The sequence below is a fragment of the Symphodus melops genome, assembly GCF_947650265.1.
Source record: "Symphodus melops genome assembly, chromosome: 15".
Taxonomy (NCBI): Eukaryota; Metazoa; Chordata; class Actinopteri; order Labriformes; family Labridae; genus Symphodus; species Symphodus melops.
The window spans coordinates 25506402-25521679 of NC_136705.1; the positions used below are offsets into that span (position 1 = coordinate 25506402).

The 15278-nt window shown below is 42.4% G+C and overlaps 1 protein-coding gene across 1 annotated transcript in view; it reads right to left on the minus strand.

The window, feature by feature from the left end:
* The window catches only part of nid1a (nidogen 1a), a 19342-nt gene extending 11546 nt beyond the window's left edge, over window positions 1-7796 (minus strand). Inside the window, exons 1-7 of the mRNA XM_079362561.1 lie at window positions 7538-7796; window positions 3796-4098; window positions 3494-3720; window positions 1803-2095; window positions 1445-1585; window positions 885-1136; window positions 458-658 (exon numbers count right to left, since the gene is read on the minus strand). Coding sequence (XP_079218687.1) covers window positions 458-658; window positions 885-1136; window positions 1445-1585; window positions 1803-2095; window positions 3494-3720; window positions 3796-4098; window positions 7538-7741 — 1621 coding nt within the window. The 5' untranslated portion in view covers window positions 7742-7796. The remainder of the gene's footprint in view (window positions 1-457; window positions 659-884; window positions 1137-1444; window positions 1586-1802; window positions 2096-3493; window positions 3721-3795; window positions 4099-7537) is intronic.
* Window positions 7797-15278: the final 7482 nt, after the last annotated feature.

Sequence of the window (15278 nt, forward strand, 5' to 3'; positions counted from 1 at the left end):
GACACAGAGGAGACAAGGACACAGAGGAGACAAGGACACCGAGTGTCTGTCTTCATGAGCTCACACTAACAAAGGGTTTGGTGTTGCTAGCTAACATCCTGCATGGTATCGTATCCTGTCGGATCTCATGTGTTACAGGACTGACGGCGTGACAGAGCGGCCGCAGCAGCTTCGTCTGGAGGGACGTGGATTGGGAAGGGGAGGGTACTGCAGAGGAGCCCTAGAGCAAGGCACCAACCCCTCACAGCTGTGGCAGCCCCCCGTGTGCAGGAAACGGGACTCTCCGTGACGGAGCGTTGGCCGATATAAAGGACACAGCTGATAGATGAAGAAACAGGCTCAACGAGTGCTGAACATTATATTTGAAAAGTGGATCTGATATCTGATGAGAAGATTTGACCAATCACAAAACAGGACAAACAAGCAGCTGACAGGCTGTGTTCAGGCTACTTCTTACGGTTGTTGCTGTACTGGTAGATCTCAGAGTAGGGGTCGATTTGCACGGTGGAGCCACCAGGCACCTCAGGGACCCGACCCTCCACGTCGGTGCTCACCACCAGGTGGTCGTGCTCATCGATGCCTTTAAACTGCTGCGTGATGCTCAGCTTCTCATTCCCCGGCAGAAAGGTCACCTCAGCCTGCCGTGTGAACTCGCCCCCTACAGAGGACAGAGACCAGAGGTTAGCTGTGAGACCCTGGACCTGGATGAACTTTGGCTTTCCTCCTTGGCTCGAAGTGAAAGAAATGCAGCTGGACAGAGTGAGTAATCCTGCAGCTGCTGTTCCCAGAGAAACTTCCCTTTGCTGTTTTCTAACTGAGCAAAGAATGACAAAAGAAAGGGTGTCAAACAATCACAACATACTGGTGCAGAAACATTTACAAACCTATAATGCTGAAGCCATTCTTAAAGCCCGGCTGCTCCAGAGCAAACGCCCAACCAATCACGCCCCCGAGGGCAGACAGGGGCTGCAGCGAGGGCCCGAGGGAGGACGGGATGTCGCTGATGGCCACGTATGAACGACCGTCATTTACCACGACATACGAGTGCAGATCGTTGCTGTTAAACTCCACTGCAGAGGCAGAGCTTCCCACGAACACTTTCCCGTGCATTTTACCGTTCATCCTTTGAGGCTTTCCTGTAAAAAAGCAAAAAACAAAACGTCATCTCAAGCTGTTTGCAGAGACGAGCAAAGTGTTTTTAAATCACCTGCAGAGTAATCAACCAGTGAACCCGCTGAAAGAGATCTCTGAATCTAAGAGTTACTAAAATACTTTCTGGAGGATTCAATCCCGACACGGAGACATTTACCGCGTTGTTCATTCTGAGAATTAAACGCTGATGTGTCATGTGTTTAACTTCTCGTTCCGGTCCATCTTCCTGAAGCAGTAATCCCAGACAACTTTATCTTATTTCCATGAACATCAAGCGGAAGTGGAACATTACCCTCGGCCACACACTGTATCCCGTTGCCGTAGAAACCCGGTCTGCAGTGGCAGCAGTATCCACTGGAGTAATCTTTGCAGTCAGCTAACTGAGAGCATTTCTTCCGGTTGTTTGCACAAGTCCCCAGGTTGTAGGAGAACACTGAAACATGAGACGAACATCCATAATCCATTCATTTCTGTTTGTGCAGAAAACTACAACCATATAAAATCAAAAATTCTTTCATGACACGTGGACATCTGGAACTGCATTTACAGACATTAAGGAACAGTGTAAAGCTTCGAAGAAGGCAGCAAGATAAACTTTATAATAACAGGCAGAAACCTCGAACAGTTCTTTTGGAGCTTTTCAGACTCACCGTCTACGTTGATATCTGTGTCGTCTATCACCACCACCTCTGGATTCTCAGGCTGCCGGGGCTGGTACTGAACTGGGTGGACTTGAATCTGCCCTCCATCGTAACGAGGGTATTCTACTTCCTGTCCGTTGGTGTAAATCCTTGTATCAGGGGCCTCCTCGTGGCCCTCGGGGGCTCCCTGTGGTGCATCCTCAGGGGGCAGGTCAGTGACCTCACCTGGATATACGTTGGTAAAATAAGGAGAAGTCCCAATCTCATAGACCCAGACCCCCCGGCTGCCGGAGTTAGTCTCCCTGTGAAAGGTGGAAGGGGGACAGACTTTAACAGACAGATCCTAAAACTTCCACACAGCAACAGTCATAAACATCCGATCCTTTCTCTTCCAGTGTTGCTTTTCACTCAACTTCAGCTTTATGAAACAAGCACTGACTTCCAGTGAGTCTGTCTCCTGCAGTGAGTCAGTCTCCATAGAGTCTGTCTCCTGCAGTTCCTCCAGTGTCCACTAGAGTCTGTCTCCTGCAGTGAGTCAGTCTCCATAGAGCTCTATGTTAAAATGTCCAACTTTAAAGCTGCAGTTCCTCCAGTGTCCACTAGAGTCTGTCTCCTGCAGTGAGTCAGTCTCCATAGAGCTCTATGTTAAAATGTCCAACTTTAAAGCTGCAGTTCCTCCAGTGTCCACTAGAGTCTCTCTCCTGCAGTGAGTCAGTCTCCATAGAGCTCTATGTTAAAATGTCCAACTTTACAGCTGCAGTTCCTCCAGTGTCCACTAGAGTCTGTCTCCTGCAGTGAGTCAGTCTCCATAGAGCTCTATGTTAAAATGTCCAACTTTACAGCTGCAGTTCCTCCAGTGTCCACTAGAGTCTGTCTCCTGCAGTGAGTCAGTCTCCATAGAGCTCTATGTTAAAATGTCCAACTTTACAGCTGCAGTTCCTCCAGTGTCCACTAGAGTCTGTCTCCTGCAGTGAGTCAGTCTCCATAGAGCTCTATGTTAAAATGTCCAACTTTACAGCTGCAGTTCCTCCAGTGTCCACTAGAGTCTGTCTCCTGCAGTGAGTCAGTCTCCATAGAGCTCTATGTTAAAATGTCCAACTTTAAAGCTGCAGTTCCTCCAGTGTCCACTAGAGTCTGTCTCCTGCAGTGAGTCAGTCTCCATAGAGCTCTATGTTAAAATGTCCAACTTTAAAGCTGCAGTTCCTCCAGTGTCCACTAGAGTCTGTCTCCTGCAGTGAGTCAGTCTCCATAGAGCTCTATGTTAAAATGTCCAACTTTACAGCTGCAGTTCCTCCAGTGTCCACTAGAGTCTGTCTCCTGCAGTGAGTCAGTCTCCATAGAGCTCTATGTTAAAATGTCCAACTTTAAAGCTGCAGTTCCTCCAGTGTCCACTAGAGTCTGTCTCCTGCAGTGAGTCAGTCTCCATAGAGCTCTATGTTAAAATGTCCAACTTTACAGCTGCAGTTCCTCCAGTGTCCACTAGAGTCTGTCTCCTGCAGTGAGTCAGTCTCCATAGAGCTCTATGTTAAAACAGTAGAAATAAAAATGTTTACAGCCTGGTACAAAAACATTTTGGGTCTCTCCAGGTCGCCTCCATTTTGGGGTGATTTCGATATCACTAATTCATGATGTATAGTCACCTTTATATCACACCTTCATTTGGCCTTTATTCTCGTTAGGACTTTGTCAGCGTGACTTACTCTGCTAAAGCTCTGACAGACGCCTCCTCATCAGTGGTCGTGCGGTAGTACTGCCCCTGACTGGAATACAGGAAACCTTGGACCAAACCCTTACTGAAGCCAGCATGCATGATGACACCGTCATGTCCTGCAGGCGTGGAGACAAACTGCATCCCGTCCCGAGCGTACAGAACGATAGCGTACGAGAAGGTCTCCAGGGAAGCGATCACCAGCTGAAAGGTGTTCCTCTGTGGGATGAAGCATCACAGAGCGTAAACCACTCATTCTACTTTGGAGACATTGAATAACTGCAGAATGCTCACCTTCTTTACTGTCCCATCTCCTCTGCCCTGAGGACCAGGTGTGGTCACATCATACCAGGTGATGACCACAACATTTATGGGATGGACCTCATCATCTTCAGGGAAGGCTTTATTGATGGTGTTGGCAGCTCGAGACAGAACATCAGGACTGGAGTCTTGACGGAAGAAAACTTTCCCCACACCGTCGCTCGTGTCCAGGTCTCCCTGCAGAGCTGCAATCATGCCGAACTTTGGAGGCACTTTGCCAAGATATGTCAGCTCGGCCGTCGGCTCTGATGTGGCAACAAAACCATTGGTGTTGATCTGAAATGAAAAAAGGGGAATAACAAGAAATGAGATCATTGAAACACCTTGACACCTTGTGTATAAGAAAGTAAGAGAACAAGTTGAAGTGGGAAATAAACACTACATCAGTCCCCTTCATCATGCTAGTTTCTTTTGCATTAATGCATTTAAGGATAATGATCTTTTTGTTTTGCATCATTGTCTCTCCTTTGAACAAAATCAAGAGCAATTCAAATCAACCCAAAAGAACAACAACACAAAGAAAAGTCTTCATTATGGTATAAATGAGTGCATTTAACGAGGGATGTAACGTGAAGCAGACTGTGTCAAAGACGTGTGAAGACAAAGTGAAACAAAGAGGCGTCTGGCGAACAAAACGTAGAGCTTAGCCAAGAAGGCAACATGGCCGACATACGACGAGCAGAGAGAGAGATGGATTTACACATCGGAGCAAAATGAACACTCTTCATTTTCACTCATCATTTTCTCGTTCTCGTGAGAATGATCTGTTTAATACGAGCTGCGCGTCAGTTAGCTCCCGTTAGCTCCAGTTAGCTTTTAGCTTCTAAATTTAAATTCATAACTTCAAACCCCAAAATTAACTTAGCTTAGTATGTTTATTGTACGTGTCATCGAGTAAAGTTTGCTCTCCTATACATGAAGCAGAGCGGGGTCCTCTCTGACCCACTTCCATGTTTGTTCATTGCACTAATGATTTGGGTCAGATGCCGTGGCCTACTGAAGCGCTAATGAACAAACAAGATGCCGTGAACACATGCAGAGCTCGTAAAGGAGAAAACCTGGACTCATGTAGAAAACACTCTGGGGGCTCCTTCACTTCCTGACCAGGAGAAACAACGAGTGCTATTCCTGGCCCGGGCCACTCGGCTTCCTGTCCCGATCCATGAACCACCCCAGAGAGCCCACGCTAATCTTCATTACTGAAACTTCCTGCCAAGATGGGAGTACGAGAGAGCTGGGGAAATGATCAGTCACTGTGATAATGAGGGGGAGAATTCAGCGAGGCTTCTTGGTATATGAATCACATTGACGAGGAGACGATTAACCCTCCACATGAAGAGTCTGCTGTGAAAGGATCCAGTCTCCCCTCAGGGCCCAGACGCTTTGTAACACCAGGCTGCTTGAAAAACAATCAAATGGAAGTATTTAGCCAAACTTCAGTCCGTGTACAAAAAGGATTGAAATATGTCCAATAAGTCAAGTCAAGCCTCAGCTGGAGGAATGTACACCTCCTCTAAACACAGCTGCCAGGACAGGAACAGGCTCTTCTCACTTCAACACCATATGGTAAAAATCTAACCACATATATACCTGGCAACACAAATAGGTTTCCTTGGCAACCAATACTGTGTCATCTCTTGTTCCCAATCATTAAAATTGCAGGCAAACACTTGCACAGTGTCATTTCAACATCTCAATATTGCTGATATTTTGTGCAATTCAGATTTAAATAACAGAGATTATGTAATTTAGCAGACATTTCTACGACCTTAAATCTGTTTTAAATCATGACACAGAGGTCACGATGATAACAAGTTGCTGATGTAATTAGGCGGCTGTGGCTCAGAGCCGGTCGTCTCTCAATCTGAAGGTTGCTGTTCAATCCCCAGTTACATGTCCAGAGTGTCCATGGACGAGACGCTTAACCCCGAGCTGTTCCCGCTGCTTCTGCAGTGTGTGAGTGTGTGTGAATGGATGAGTTCATACTGATGGACTCTGCAGCAGCCTCTACCATCAGTGTATGAATGGATGAGTTCATACTGATGGACTCTGCAGCAGCCTCTACCATCAGTGTGTGAATGTGTGTGAATGGATGAGTTCATACTGATGGACTCTGCAGCAGCCTCTACCATCAGTGTGTGAATGTGTATGAATGGATGAGTTCATACTGATGGACTCTTTACTCTGCAGCAGCCTCTACCATCAGTGTGTGAATGGATGAGTTCATACTGATGGACTCTGCAGCAGCCTCTACCATCAGTGTATGAATGGATGAGTTCATACTGATGGACTCTGCAGCAGCCTCTACCATCAGTGTATGAATGGATGAGTTCATACTGATGGACTCTGCAGCAGCCTCTACCATCAGTGTATGAATGGATGAGTTCATACTGATGGACTCTGCAGCAGCCTCTACCATCAGTGTGTGAATGTGTCTGAATGGATGAGTTCATACTGATGGACTCTGCAGCAGCCTCTACCATCAGTGTATGAATGGATGAGTTCATACTGATGGACTCTGCAGCAGCCTCTACCATCAGTGTGTGAGTGTGTATGTGTGACCGGCAGTGTAAAGGGGGGGGGCTGGGGACCGAGCGTTCATGCAGCTCCTGGTGGTCGAGGTTCGGAGAAGCTGCATTTCTGTGGACTTTGAGTTTTGTTAAAAACAGCTGGAAACACCAAAGAGCCTAAAAGCAGAAAAAGAAGAAAATGGACCTTTAACTTATTTTCTGTCTTTATTGGACAGAACAGCTGAAAAAAGAAAAATTGTAAGGTGACATGTTGCGAGGGGCTGAAGTAAGATTTTAACTCACAGCCACTGTGACGAGGACGACAGTAGACGTGGGGACATAACCACGAGGCTATCTGGCGCCCCACTTCTGTACTTCCTGATGGTTGTACGTCCTCACTTTTGGACTGCTTTTAATAAAATAACATAAATCCTGTGACCTGTTGGTTCGCTGCTCCCTGAAGGGAAATGACTGCTGTCATGCATTATCCACATGGATCTCTTTGATCACAGGAAATAAAGAGCCATTTGTCTAACCAACACAAATCTGCAGCTTTTAGTCAGATGATGTTTTCACCTTTTTCTGACCTTTAAGACTCAACAGTCTCCCCAGGTCACTTTTTACACACCTTTCATTCTGTTAGAATAAACAAGGCATCCGAGTTTCACTCCTACAAACAATTCAAGCAGAAATCAGACGATAACAAAAAACTGTGTGACACCAAATAAAGAAGTCCTGACAGCTCATGTGGGATCAGTTCATGTTTCCTGTCTGACCTGCGCAGAAACCCTGATAAAAGACATGAAGTCTCACATGTGGAGTGTCATTGAGATGTTGCAGTGAATGTCTGGTTGGACCCCACAGTTATGTGCCTGACTGTCATCAGTGGAGGTTTTAGAGTGGATTGCACAATAATACTGTTTGTACAGTAACGCGATAACCGCAGAGGAGGCGGGAAGAATGCGTGGACACATGAATTCCACTGCGTGAAAAGTCAATCAATATTTACGATGAATCCAGAGAACGGCAGAAACACAACATTCCCCACATATATTCTGTGTCGGAACTACTGACCCGTTTCCTCAACAACAAAAAAACACCAGGAGTTTCGAGGTTCGACGGACAGTCAATCGGGACCAAAGAAGTCCACGCGTCTGTCCCAAAACGATCATTATAATATTTATACAGAGTTATGGCTGACTTACAAAGATGCTGTTGAAAGTGCCATCGTAAAACAGCATAGGACTGTCCAGGTCGAGTCTGTGCGTCTGGTCGGTCCCTGCCTCCAGGCTCTGGTCTCCTGCGCTCGGACCGTGTGGGAAAAGCTGCTCCCGCGTCACGCTCCGCGCTAACGCTACGAATCCGAGAAAAGTGGCAAAGGCGACCCAAACTCGCTCCTGCCAACCCATTGTTCGTGTCCGAGGAGCAGTCGTGCAGTCCAGTAGTCTGTCCGGATCGTGTCAGCGCAGAGTGACGCGCAGGCTCCGACAGAGAAAGTTCAGGCAGAGTTTGGAGACGCGGGGCGGAGCTGAGCGGAGCGCAGCTTTCAGAGGAGCTGAGACACATGAGCAGGATCCGAACCTTTCTGTTCATCAGGCTCGTGAGCAGGATCCGAACCTTTCTGTTCATCAGGCTCGTGAGCAGGATCCGAACCTTTCTGTTCATCAGGCTCGTGAGCAGGATCCGAACCTTTCTGTTCATCAGGCTCGTGAGCAGGATCCGAACCTTTCTGTTCATCAGGCTCGTCAAACTAATTCTCTCAAGTCTTGTTGTGGTTGTTACTGCGGGCTGGAAGACTCTGGGTCAGCTTGTTGCCACGTTTAATGACACGGTTCAAACTGGACCCTCGGGTTGGTTCAGGACAGACTGGAGCCCAAAGAAGATTCACATCATACAGTACAGAGAAGTTATCTCATAAGTTGCTCCAGGTTTATTTATTTATTGGTTTGGTTTCTTTTAATCTGTTATTGATACTTCTGACCATGAATGTTTGAGCTGTAAGGTGCAAAACTCACTCAGATCATCGGTGAAGCTAGAGAACAGTAAGAACCCCTAACAGCTTCATATTTTAATAAACAATTTAAATTATCTGTAACTATGAGGTTTAAATATGTCACATTCCAAACACTGAAACTTCAATATGACCTTTGACCCAGAGCAGAAACCTGGAGCGGCCTTTCATGTTGTTATTCCTCCCCTGTGTTCGTTCTTTATGTTCTGCATGTTCTTCATGTTCTTCATGTTCTTCATGTTCTTCATGTTCTTTGTGTTCTTCATGTTCTTCATGTTCTTCATGTTCTTCATGTTCTTCGTGTTCTTCATGTTCTTCATGTTCTTTATGTTCTTCATGTTCTTCGTGTTCTTTGTGTTCTTTGTGTTCTTTATGTTCTTCATGTTCTTCATGTTCTTCATGTTCTTTATGTTCTTCATGTTCTTTATGTTCTTCATGTTCTTCATGTTCTTTATGTTCTTTATGTTCTTCATGTTCTTTGTGTTCTTTATGTTCTTTATGTTCTTCATGTTCTTCATGTTCTTCGTGTTCTTTGTGTTCGTGTTCTTTATGTTCTTCATGTTCTTCATGTTCTTCATGTTCTTTATGTTCTTTATGTTCTTTATGTTCTTCATGTTCTTTATGTTCTTTGTGTTCTTTATGTTCTTTATGTTCTTCATGTTCTTCATGTTCTTCATGTTCTTTGTGTTCTTTATGTTCTTCATGTTCTTCATGTTCTTTGTGTTCTTTGTGTTCTTTGTGTTCTTTATGTTCTTCATGTTCTTTATGTTCTTCATGTTCTTTATGTTCTTCATGTTCTTTATGTTCTTCATGTTCTTTGTGTTCTTCATGTTCTTCATGTTCTTCATGTTCTTCATGTTCTTCGTGTTCTTTGTGTTCTTTGTGTTCTTCGTGTTCTTCATGTTCTTCATGTTATTTATGTTCTTCATGTTCTTCATGTTCTTTATGTTCTTCATGTTCTTTGTGTTCTTCATGTTCTTCATGTTCTTTATGTTCTTCATGTTCTTCGTGTTCTTCATGTTCTTCATGTTCTTCATGTTCTTCATGTTCTTCATGTTCTTTGTGTTCTTCATGTTCTTTGTGTTCTTCATGTTCTTCGTGTTCTTCATGTTCTTCATGTTCTTTATGTTCTTCATGTTCTTTATGTTCTTCATGTTCTTTGTGTTCTTCGTGTTCTTTATGTTCTTCGTGTTCTTTATGTTCTTCATGTTCTTTATGTTCTTCATGTTCTTCGTGTTCTTCATGTTCTTCATGTTCTTCATGTTATTTATGTTCTTCATGTTCTTTATGTTCTTCATGTTCTTCATGTTCTTCATGTTCTTTATGTTCTTCATGTTCTTCATGTTCTTTATGTTCTTCATGTTCTTTATGTTCTTCATGTTCTTCATGTTCTTCATGTTCTTTGTGTTCTTCATGTTCTTCATGTTCTTCGTGTTCTTTGTGTTCTTTGTGTTCTTTGTGTTCTTCATGTTCTTCATGTTCTTCATGTTCTTCATGTTATTTATGTTCTTCATGTTCTTCATGTTCTTCGTGTTCTTTGTGTTCTTCATGTTCTTCATGTTCTTTATGTTCTTCATGTTCTTCATGTTCTTCATGTTCTTCATGTTCTTCATGTTATTTATGTTCTTCATGTTCTTTATGTTCTTCATGTTCTTCATGTTCTTCATGTTCTTTGTGTTCTTCATGTTCTTCATGTTCTTCATGTTCTTTGTGTTCTTTGTGTTCTTTGTGTTCTTCATGTTCTTCATGTTCTTCATGTTCTTCATGTTATTTATGTTCTTCATGTTCTTCATGTTCTTCATGTTCTTTGTGTTCTTCATGTTCTTCATGTTCTTTATGTTCTTCATGTTCTTCATGTTCTTCATGTTCTTCATGTTCTTCATGTTATTTATGTTCTTCATGTTCTTTATGTTCTTCATGTTCTTCATGTTCTTTATGTTCTTCATGTTCTTCATGTTCTTTATGTTCTTCATGTTCTTCATGTTCTTCATGTTCTTCATGTTCTTCATGTTCTTTGTGTTCTTCATGTTCTTCATGTTCTTCATGTTCTTTGTGTTCTTTGTGTTCTTCATGTTCTTCATGTTCTTCATGTTCTTCATGTTCTTCATGTTCTTTGTGTTCTTTATGTTCTTCATGTTCTTCATGTTCTTCATGTTATTTATGTTCTTCATGTTCTTCATGTTCTTCATGTTCTTTGTGTTCTTCATGTTCTTCATGTTCTTCATGTTCTTCATGTTCTTCATGTTCTTTATGTTCTTCATGTTATTTATGTTCGTCATGTTCTTCATGTTCTTCATGTTCTTCATGTTCTTCATGTTCTTTATGTTCTTCATGTTCTTCATGTTCTTCATGTTCTTTATGTTCTTTGTGTTCTTCGTGTTCTTCGTGTTCTTCATGTTCTTCATGTTCTTTATGTTCTTCATGTTCTTCATGTTCTTTATGTTCTTTATGTTCTTCATGTTCTTTACCTGCTTTATGTAAACATAACAATGAGCATGTTTACCTGCTTTATGTAAACAATGAACATGTTTACCTGCTTTATGTAAACAATGAACATGTTTACCTGCTTTATGTAAACAATGAACATGTTTACCTGCTTTATGTAAACATAACAATGAACATGTTTACCTGCTTTATGTAAAGCATAAAGCACTTGTATCGTAAAGTTCTCACAGAGAAATGATTCATTTTAACCACTAATAATGACACTGAACTGAACAATGTGTTCCAGCGTGACTTGATGACTTGTTAAGTGGCCTTAACAAGTGGCCTAAACAATGAACATGTTTACCTGCTTTATGTAAACAATGAACATGTTTACCTGCTTTATGTAAACAATGAGCATGTTTACCTGCTTTATGTAAACATAACAATGAACATGTTTACCTGCTTTATGTAAACATAACAATGAACATGTTTACCTGCTTTATGTAAACAATGAACATGTTTACCTGCTTTATGTAAACATAACAATGAACATGTTTACCTGCTTTATGTAAACAATGAGCATGTTTACCTGCTTTATGTAAACAATGAACATGTTTACCTGCTTTATGTAAACAATGAGCATGTTTACCTGCTTTATGTAAACAATGAACATGTTTACCTGCTTTATGTAAACATAACAATGAGCATGTTTACCTGCTTTATGTAAACAATGAGCATGTTTACCTGCTTTATGTAAACAATGAGCATGTTTACCTGCTTTATGTAAACAATGAGCATGTTTACCTGCTTTATGTAAACAATGAACATGTTTACCTGCTTTATGTAAACAATGAACATGTTTACCTGCTTTATGTAAACAATGAGCATGTTTACCTGCTTTATGTAAACAATGAACATGTTTACCTGCTTTATGTAAACAATGAGCATGTTTACCTGCTCTTTGTTAATGTTAACAGACAAACAGGAAGCTCCTTTACCTACTTTATGTAAAGTGTCTCCAGATAACACCTGTTATGAACTGACGCTATACAAATAAAGATTGATTGATTGATTGATTGATTGATTGATTGATGGATTGATGGATTAATTGATTGATGGAGGTGAAGATCTGGAGCCCCTGAAGGCAGACTCTGTAAACTGTCTGTAACCACGAAGTCAGCCAGTACCCGAGGATCCCCCATCATTTAAACATGTATCAACAAGTTAAGGAAAAGTTATCAAAAAGTCACATATTGATCTTTTTTCAAACGTGACCCTGATGGGACCTGATTGGCTTCCTGAGTAGCTTTTGAATTGCTCTTATCATCTTTAAAGGCTTGATGGTTGTAGCCGCTGTTTGTGACCTGAGCTCAGAGGACATTTAAAAACAGGTCTAGGTCTTCTATTTCTTTTGCCATGGTAACAAATAGGCCTCAATTTCTTTTAACAATCATATTCAAGTTTAAAATTCTGGTATTGTGATGACCCTTCTCCCAGTACAGTAGAGGAGATCCGTCCCTGTTTGTATGATGATTAAAGGGGCCCCTGTGTGGGAGGTCCAGGAGTCTCCAGAGGGACAACACTGGACCTGTATTGCCAAATTTGGACACCAGCCAAGGGACCATCAGAGCAGAGACATCAAGGCATGGACCAGTTAGCAGCAACAGAGTGTCACAGCCTGTTTGATGGAAATGTTGTATAAAGAACAATATCACAGAGCACTGTATAGCAAACACTTAGCATGTGAGGCTATCAGGCTATAATGAGCAGCCAACATGCTGCAAATCACTCATCCCACAAACCACAGGCCAAAATTCCAGGATGTTTCAATACGAGTACGTAAGAGCCCCAACAGGATTTCATGACTCACAGTGACCTCTGACATCATTCATTTAAATCTGACCTTTACTTAATACAAACAATGTATTAAAAAAATCAACACAAATCAAAACAGCAAGCAGCTATGAAGGACCCCTTTGGCCAAGAAGCCGGCCAGCAGAGGAGTCTGTGTAAAAGTTGTAGCACTGGCAAGTTGAAATAGATAAATAAAGCAGGCTGGCACTGTCATGATACCTGTGACAGGTGGAATGTTTCATATATAAGCAGTACTTATAATTAATTAATTATTGTTATGTGTCCAGAGTGATCATACATGTGGAAATCAAAGAAGACAGAGTATTGTATATGACAATTAAAAAGGTTTTGGATCTTTTGGCAAACAGTCCAAACCTCCAGCTGTGGCCACGCCCCTTGATGTACAGCTGTGGCCACGCCCCTTGATGTACAGCTGTGGCCACGCCCCTTGACGTACAGCTGTGGCCACACCCCGTGATGTACAGCTGTGGCCACGCCCCTTGATGTACAGCTGTGGCCACGCCCCTTGATGTACAGCTGTGGCCACACCCCGCGATGTACAGCTGTGGCCACGCCCCTTGATGTACAGCTGTGGCCACGCCCCTTGACGTACAGCTGTGGCCACGCCCCTATGGATCTGGCAAGTGTTCAATTAACTGATCCAAAAAGATAGAAATAAATGCTGTTTTTGTTTGTTTGTAAACACAGGCATTATTCTGAAAATCAAATAAAATTTGTGGACTTCCTGTTGGGTTTTTTTTATGGGTGTAAGATGATTTTATATCCTGACGTGTTTAATATGCATAAAAAATGTCATGCATGAGGGCGAAGAAAAACCCTATGGGAGGCCCTTTTGAAAATCTGAAGTAAGCGCCACTGAGCCATTTAGCCACGCCCACTCACTTTGCCCATATGGATCGTTTTACTTTACCACTGGGATAATGTGTATGAAGTTTAGTGAGTTTACGAGGAGCTTGTCTGTCAAATACTACTTCCTGTTTGATGCCGAACAACGCGTCCATATGGCGACTGGGTTTGTAGAAGGCATTCAAGTTTGAAACTGTTGTATGACTAAGTCTTGGGATGGTCCACACCAATGCTGCTATCAACCATGTAGCAATGGCTAGTGCTAATTTAGAAGAAGTCACTTCCTGTTGTCAACAGGTGGCGCTATGAGTAATTCCGAAAATTGCAATCAGGGTGGGCCCATGTCACGCATGAGAAATGTGGATATGATGGAACGCTGCATGGCAGAGATGCAAACATTTACTTTTTTTGCAATTTGCCAGAATGCAAAAAAATAGTCTAACAGCAGGCCACGCCCACACCCAATGACTCATAACTAAATCTCTACAGACCCTTCAGCTAGTCCAAAACGCTGCAGCTCGTGTTCTTACTAGAACTAGGAAAAGGGACCACATGACTCCTGTATTGGCTTCTCTCCATTGGCTCCCTATAAAATCTAGAATAGAATTTAAAATCCTTCTGCTCACCTACAAAGCTCTAAACGGTCAGGCACCATCCTATCTCTCTAAATGTCCTACAGGAGGTAGAGTCTGCAGTTATCAGACCTGCTGGTACCTACAGTCTCTAAATGTCCTACAGGTGGTAGAGTCTGCAGTCTTTGGAATCGTCTACCAGTCGGGGTCCGGGAGGCAGACACATTAGGTACTTTTAAGAATAGACTTCAAACTTTTCTTTTTGATAAATCTTATAGTTAGTGCTGGATCAGGTCTAGACCAGCTCATAGTTATGCTGCTATAGGCCTAGACTACCGGGGGAACTGGCACCAGGATCTCTTATCTCTTCCAGCTTTCATATCTTATTACTGCTTGTCTCTATCTTTATATTCTAACCTCTCGTCTCTCTGGGAGCTCCTGAGCTCTCTTAGGTTCCTCAGGACTGTTGATGAGGATGAGATTATTGTAAAGATGTATGTAAACTCCCCTAGTGTTTAAAATGGGTACTGCAATCTAAATTCTTTTCTTGAAATTCAAATATTTCTATTGAGCTTTTTAAAGGCATGGTACATGGCATTGACATCTTTAGAAATCAAGCATATAGAAACCCCAATCTTACACATAACATGAGGGCAGACTTCAGCACACAAATCCAGTGAACATAAACTAAAGCAGCAGCCAAAGAGGAAAAATATAAAAATTAAAAACAAATACATCAAAAGTTTTACAAAAAAAATGCTCGTCACAGCAGAGACAAGTAAAATCAGGAATACATCAGAAAGATGATCTTATCAGGGATGAGATTGAAAATGATCCAGGGAGTCTGTTCAGCATACAAGATGTTTCATTGCACTGAACCCTGATGTTTTGTCTTACAATAACTCGTCAGGCTGTTATTGTACCCACTATGATCACACAGAATTCACCCTTGGATATGTGAGGTATCAGTAAACACAACATTGGATTAAAAGGAATTTCTGACTTAAACCAACTGTTCAGTAAATGAATGAGTCCAGAGAGGTTTGACCTCCTACAAACAGAAAGGTTCCTGTCTCACTTTGACAAGTTATCACTCAACAGTTTCATTCTGTGAAGTCCGCAGTGTTTCACTTCCATCGCTGCTCTCATATCTGGCAAACCCAGGGGAGAGAATATGACATTAAATGACCTGATGGAGGTTATGAATAGTTGAAT